The 7,142-nt window shown below is 59.5% G+C and overlaps 1 protein-coding gene across 1 annotated transcript; it reads right to left on the bottom strand.

Moving 5' to 3' along the window:
* Positions 1-3,487: 3,487 nt before the first annotated feature.
* Positions 3,488-7,139, bottom strand: SLC35B1 (solute carrier family 35 member B1; the record flags this gene model as incomplete). The annotated part of the gene is made up of 8 exons (XM_062632716.1): positions 3,488-3,838; positions 4,292-4,445; positions 4,857-4,963; positions 5,481-5,607; positions 5,923-6,080; positions 6,274-6,304; positions 6,602-6,732; positions 7,109-7,139. Coding segments are annotated over 8 exons (792 nt in total), but the record flags the coding sequence as incomplete, so codon positions are not given.
* Positions 7,140-7,142: the final 3 nt, after the last annotated feature.

Here is a 7,142-nt window from a genome sequence, read left to right as displayed (position 1 = left end):
CCACGGGGATGCTCAGGGGCTGGAGCAGCTCCCGTGCGGAGCCAGGCTGAGAACACTGGGGCTGCTCTGCCTGGAGAGGAGAAGCTGTGGCTGCCCCATCCCTGGCAGTGCTCAAGGCCAGGTTGGACACAGGGGCTTGGAGCAAGCTGCTCCAGTGGAAGGGGTCCCTGCCCGTGGCAGGGGTTGGAGCTGGAGGAGCTGTCAGGTCCCTTCCAACCCAAACCGTTGTCTTTGTAATGAAGGCCATTGTGCAGAAGAGCTGGTGACTGTCCGAAAGCCCCAAGGGACTTGGCTCCAACGTGGTCTCTGCTGATGGCCAGAAAGAATTAAGCAGAATAAAAGCAGGTGATGCTTTCCAGGTGATGCTTTTGCTGTACCTCAGAGGCCCTGCAGGGACAGGGAGGGCACTGATTGGAGAGGAGCTGCTTTGTTTGCTGGTTTTCTCCTTGCCTGTCTTGAAGAGGATTGAAATCAGGCTTCCCCCTGCTGGTAACTGCCTGAGTCATGGCCGGGCTCGGGGCTGGGACTCTGCAGCCAGCAGAAAGCAGAAGGAAGCTGGAATCTCTTTATAGCTTCTCAGCCTGACCTCTGTGCCGTGCACTCGCAGGGCTTTGTCTAAGACACTTGGACATTAATCTGTGACTCAGCTGCTTGCCCTCCGTCCTCTGCTCACAGAAAGCTCGCTCACATCTGCCACGGAAGGAGCAAACCACGAGCACTCCCTTTAATAGCTCCTTGGCAAGGCAGCCCAAGCCCAGCACATGACACAGGGAGCGCTCAAAGCGGCCACCAGCTCCACCTCGGCTGCAAAGGGCAACGTTTGACCCCGTACAAAACCTGTCTGGTGGGCAGATTCCATCATTAGCACCCAAACCTCCTGCTTGGAGCTGCAGGAAGGGAGAGGTCGAGCCCCCAGCACTAAAAGGAGCAAAATAAATCCTGATTTAAGTCCCTTTGCACCCTTCCGATTAAGTGGAGAATGTCTGAACCCAGCAGAGACACAAAGCAAGTGACAGCAGAAGGGCTGAAGCCCCAACTGCTGCGGGAGAGCCTGGGCACTGCTCGCATCCCCTGCGGGCTCTAAGCTGCTGATGCTGCACATACCCCTCTAGGACTCTTCCTCCTTTGAATAAGCAAAGTCAGAGCTGGCAGCAGGAGCTGAGGATCCTTTGCACAGCCTGGAGGTGAGGCAGCATCTACACGAACGAGGGGAAGTTCTGCCAACACTCTGCACGTTGCTCGTCTCTTACTCGAGGACAGACCCTTCCCTGACACTCCCCCCAGTTCAAGCACTGCTTCTGAAGACCCTTGTGCCATCAAACATCCTCATTCCTCTCAAAAGGTGCGCGGAAGAGGAGCTTCCATTCCCAACAGGAGGAAGTAACTCAGAGGACGAAGCCTGGACCGCATCCTCACCCAGCTCCCCTGGCCTTTACCTGCCTCCAGCTCCAGCATGCGCCAGAAGGCACCGGGCACGCGGTACCCAGGCTGTCAGGGGCAGAGGCGCTGCCGCAGGCTCCTGGCAGCTCCGAGCTGGGGCTCTGCTCTGTGGCAGCTCCGAGCTGGGGCTCTCTCTGCTCTGTGGCAGCTCTGAGCTGGGGCCCTGCTCTGTGGCAGCTCCAAGCTGGGGCCCTGCTCTGTGGCAGCTCCGAGCTGGGGCTCTGCTCTGGGGCAGCTCCGAGCTGGGGCTCTGCTCTGTGGCAGCTCCGAGCTGGGGCTCTGCTCTGGGGCAGCTCCGAGCTGGGGCTCTGCTCTGTGGCAGCTCCGAGCTGGGGCTCTGCTCTGTGGCAGCTCCGAGCTGGGGCTCTGCTCTGTGGCAGCTCCGAGCTGGGGCTCTCTCTGCTCTGTGGCAGCTCCGAGCTGGGGCCCTGCTCTGGGGCCCTGCTCTGTGGCAGCTCCGAGCTGGGGCCCTGCTCTGTGGCAGCTCCGAGCTGGGGCTCTGCTCTGCAGCTCCGAGCTGTGGCAGCTCCGAGCTGGGGCTCTGCTCTGGGCAGCAGCTGGGGCCCTGCTCTGTGGCAGCTGGGGCTCTGCTTTGTGGCAGCTCCGGCTCTGTGGCAGCTCCGAGCTGGGGCTCTGCTCTGTGGCAGCTCCGAGCTGGGGCTCTGCTCTGTGGCAGCTCCTCACTATGGGCAGGGAAAGCCGGCGCTGATGGGACAAGAGGTCCCTGCCTCGCTCCTGGAGCCCCCCGGCCCCGCAGTACCTGAGGTGTGCAGGGAAGGCAGTGCTGGCCAAGCACAGCCCCAGGCTCCCGGCTCCGGGTACAGGCGCTGGCTTTGGTTGCAGAAATCCTCATTGACCAAGTCAGAGGTGGGGCAAGAACCGAGCTGGAGCAACACCAGGAACGGGCTTCGGAGCTAAAGTGGGTCAAGGGAGCCTGCAGCAGTCGGGAGAGAGAAAATCTCCTTTCTTTTCCTTGTTCCTGGCAGAGGAGCTGCAAATCTGTGCTCTGAATGCAGACACGGCGAGGGTGTTGGAAGACAGACCTCGGCTTAGAAAACACCCAGGGAAGCTCCCAGCTGCAGCGTGGGGAAGGGCACAGACCTGAGCCTGCGAGCAGGAGCTCTGCAGAAAGGGGGGGCTGCTTCACAAGGAATCACAAAGTCTTGGTCTGGGCTTTGGTTGGTTTTGGTTACAGACGTGGTTTCTGCTCAAGCTGCACCGGAAGAGCAGTCTCTGTGCTCTGTGTGCACAGAGCCGGGTCTGCCCCTGCAGCCTTCTCACCACTGAGAACGTGTTTGCTGCTGATCGCTTGATCTTTAGGACAAGGTCAGCCAGCAAAGAGGGGAAGGTGGCAGAGGGAAACCCTCCATAACCTGGGGTTTAACCCTGCCGGGAGCGAGCAGTTTGGCTAGAAGAGATTCAATGAAAACCAAACTGGAGACCAAAAGAACCGGAGAGGTGGGGGGAGCAGGGGGTGGAGAGACAGAGACAACAGCAGGGAGCTCAGGATCCCATCTGGAGGGGCAAGGGGCCAAAGCCACCGAGCAGACGGAGCCCAAGTGGCAGCTGTGAGGAAGGTGTCAAGTGCTCTGCGGAGGATCCTGCTCTAAAGGCATGGCTGGGACAGCTCCTCCCCACACCGCACTCATCCAGATGGTGCTTCATTAGCAAGGGCCCTCTCCAGATCTAGAAGCTGTTGTCAAACCCCCCGGGCATGGGGATAAGCAGCAGAGGGTTCTGTCCCCCAGCAGTGGGGGGCCCCACTGGTTAAACTGGGTTCCTGTTAACTTCTACATACACCAAGAGCTGCTTCTGCTCCAGAAGGGCTCAGTGAAGGATTTAATGCATCTCCGTGGCTGTGCTTCATGGAAGAACACCCGGCGGCTGCTCCAGCAGCTCCACACCAGAACCATCACCCAATCCATCAGAAAAGGGGGCTGTCTTCAACACAGGCCTTTAATGCAGGCACCCTTCCAGACCACACCAAGAAGCTATGAGGGCTCCGGGAGCTGCCAGAATCCTGGAATCAAGGCTCGGGAGAGGTGGCCACGGTCTCTTTTTCTTTAATAAAGATATGGAGGCGGGGTTTTCCCTGTTAAGGCAAGGACTGCATCCTGCTGCGGGGAGCTGGGGGCGCAGCTTCGATTACAGAGACAGAACAAAGGCAGCTCAATCACAACCAGAACGGAACTGTTACACTCGGAGGACAATTCTGAATCACGAACCCGAACAGGAGCCAGAGCCAAGCTCCTCCTGGCTCCCGTCCTGAGCCCGGGGCAGAACCGACTCTGAGGTACAAGACAATAAATTAAAAGTTCACCCCAAGGGCAGAGATCGCCCTCTCCTCAATGCGACGTCTTCTTCACTCCCTTCCCAAACCTGGCATCAAGCCCGAGGCCTGCAAAGAAGAGAAAACAACCCCTGAACCATGGAATGGTTTGGGATGCAAGGACCTTGAGATCCTCCAGCTCCAACCCCTGCCACGGGCAGGGACCCCTTCCACTGGAGCAGCTTGCTCCAAGCCCCTGTGTCCAACCTGGCCTTGAACACTGCCAGGGATGGGGCAGCCACAGCTTCTCTGGGCACCCTGTGCCAGCGCCTCAGCACCCTCACAGGGAAGAGCTTCTGCCTTAGATCTAACCTGAACTTCCCCTGGTTCATTACCCCTTGTGCTGTCGCTGCAGTCCCTGATGAAGGTCCCTCCCCAGCATCCTTGTAGGTCCCACGGACCCTCCACCAAGCGGCTTCTCATACAGCCAGCTCTGCTTTAGACCAGCGTCCTCTGTTGGCTTTGCCCTCACTGCACCCCATCGGTTTCAGCTCAGGTCAGGGCTTTGCTCTCCAGACTTACCCAAGAACACGAGGACCGTCCCCACCCACTGCATGGAGCTGATGGGGTTGGCAAAGAGGATGACGGATGCTAAGATGGTGAAGAACTTGCGGGTTGTGGTGATGATGGAACATGTCAGAGGGCCGAAGTACACCACGGTCATGAAAATGAAGCTCTGTAAGAGGCAGAGATGCCTGTTGTCAATGGGAGCAGGGAAAGTACAACAGAGATCGTGCTTTCAGGTGAGAACCACTGAGCCAGAGCTGAGTCTTATTTCAAATCTTGATTATTTGGGTACAAACTCAAACTGGTTTCACACTGAAGGAGCCAGGACAGAACACGAGCACTATCCACAGCATCCGAACGGGAGGCAGCCCTTCCTGCCCATCTCCCAGCTGGCCAAACACAGAGAATCCCAGCCTGGCTTGGGTTGGAAGGGACCTTAAAGCTCATCCAGCCCCAAGCCCTGAGCAGCAGAGGGGCAGGATCCCCTCCCTCACCTGCTGCTCAGGCTCTGGGGGTGCAGCCCAGCACACAGGGGGGTTCCATCCCCATGAAGCCTGGGGCCCAAGGGAGGTGAATTTACCTGACCCAGAGCACTGGTGAGGCCGAAGAGCAGGATGTTGTAAATGACGCTGGGAAATCGCTCTGTGAAGCTCAGGAACTCCCAGAGCTCCCCAGTGAACAGAATGCCTGGAACAAAGATCCAACCTGAGAAGCCAGAATCCTGAGCCCAGAGGCAGCCCCAGGAGCCACGGCCCCCGTGGTGCACAACAGGAGCTACTGATGGTGAGGACTAAATCCCAACACAGTGAAGAAAGAGAAGGAGAAGCCACCACGTCCCTGGCTCCTGAATAAAGCCACCACTGAAGCGCACATTCAGCTCTCCCAGAGCAGCTCCAGCAGTGCCCCCAGGAGCTGCTCCTCCCTGTGTGGGGCTGGAAGCTGCACTGATGCCGCTTCTCTGCCCGGCAATGGGGTAGGAACCGAGGTGGAGCCAGCGCTGGGCCGCTGCGCTCTGCAGGGGGCGATGCCCTCTGGTGGCTATGAGCAGAGCTGCACGGAACAGCCCAGGGTCCGCATCCAACCCCACCAACCCCAAGCGCTTCGTGAAGGGCTTCGTAAAGGGGGTTCCAGCCCCGCTGCTGGAGCTCGGCCGCTGCCGCTGGGCAGGCTCTGGGCGAGGAGGATTCTGCAGCGCGCTCCTTACCAGCCCCCAGGAACAAGGTAGACCAGAGGTTAACGTTCAGCATCATGTGGTTGGAACCCGTCTGGTAGTGAGCTCTCATGTGGTCCTGAGACACCCCAGTGAGCCCGTCCAGGGTCAGCGACAGCAGCTGAGGGAAGATAAGAGGCAGCGAAGGAACCCTCCCTCTTTATCCCTTCTCCAGGAGGAAAACCTTGACCATTGCCCAGCTTTTACATCCCAATCACCCACTGAACAGCAATGTGTGGCCTCAAACCAGGGGCCAGGAGGGGTGCAAATGCTCTCGCCCTGATCTCATTCCATGGCTCTGGAGCACTCCCCTCCTCAACCCCAGTGTCCTCCTGCAGACGCGTTTCCACATCATCTCATGGACATGCTCGAGGTCCAAAGGACACAGCCTTATCTGTGCTGCGCCCACTCCTTCTCAGCCCTGCTGTGGACTCACCAGGAGGAGCTCTCCGTAGCCAAAGACGTGCTCCTCGCTCCCAGCCACCCTCTTTGGCTTGTACAGGAAGAGGGCGACGCCGGCCACGATCAGGAGGACGCAGAAGTACTTGGCTGGGGGGTACCTCTTCCGCAGCAAAGTCACTCCTAAAAGCATGACTGGAAAGAGGAGAGGTCACAAGGTGCTGGCCAGCCCTCGCAGGGGAGCCCAACCCACAGCTAAAGCAGGGTCTGCTCTGCCCGTGCTGGAGCTATGAGGAAGGGAGGAGCTGTTTTGGTGGGTGAGGTCCTGGTTAAGGGTACCAGAGCCCCCCCCCCCGAGTGTACAAATTGAAATGCGAAGCTTCTTTACCTGGAATGGGCTTACAAGATTTGCCAAGGACCTGTGAAAGAAGGACAGGGTTAAACACCCGCAGAGCATCCTCTGGAGATGGCGGCAGCAGGAAGGTGACTGCACAGGATGCACCCCTACAGAACACACAAGGTGCTTCAAAGAGGCATCACCCCCCCCCCCCCCGGGGCCACCGCTGCATGAGCGGTGCCAGGCACCACCTCGAGCCCTCCAGCAGCAAATTCCCACCGTTTCCAGGGGCTGCTTTCCCTGTCTGAGCTCTCCAGGTCTCTGCTGACTGAAACGCAGCGAGCCCGGCCCAGAACCCCCCGAAGGCCCCGCACCGCACCTGTGTGGGGTAACTGACGAACTGCAGAGCCGAGTTGCTGGACACCATCGCGCCCAGGTAGGAGAGGGAGCAGGCGCCATAGAGCCAGCTGCGGGTGCGATCCACTTTGACAGCGTCGAACACATGGATCACTGCGGGGGGCAGAGAGGGGGGGTGAGAGAAACACCAGGAAACACCTCAGGGAACCCCGGACTGGTTTGGGTTGGAAGGGACCTCAAAGCTCCTCCAGCTCCAACCCCTGCCACGGGCAGGGACCCCTTCCACTGGAGCAGCTTGCTCCAAGCCCCTGTGTCCAACCTGGCCTTGAACACTGCCAGGGATGGGGCAGCCACAGCTTCTCTGGGCACCCTGTGCCAGCGCCTCAGCACCCTCACAGGGAAGAGCTTCTGCCTGAGAGCTCAGCTCAGCCTCCCCTGTATCCGGCTGGAGCCGTTCCCCTTGCCCCGCGCCCGCAGGCCCCCATGAGCGGCCCCTCACCCGTTACGAGCACCCCCGGGCCCCACTCACGGAGCTTGGCGAAGGCCGCGTTCACCACGCACTG

This window comes from Pezoporus occidentalis, unplaced genomic scaffold, assembly GCF_034315485.1.
Source record: "Pezoporus occidentalis ecotype Australia unplaced genomic scaffold, CSIRO_AGI_Poc_V1 ctg394, whole genome shotgun sequence".
In the NCBI taxonomy this organism is placed as follows: Eukaryota; Metazoa; Chordata; class Aves; order Psittaciformes; family Psittacidae; genus Pezoporus; species Pezoporus occidentalis.
Note: the sequence above shows the minus strand (reverse complement) of the source record. Positions and strands in the feature narration are given on the sequence as shown.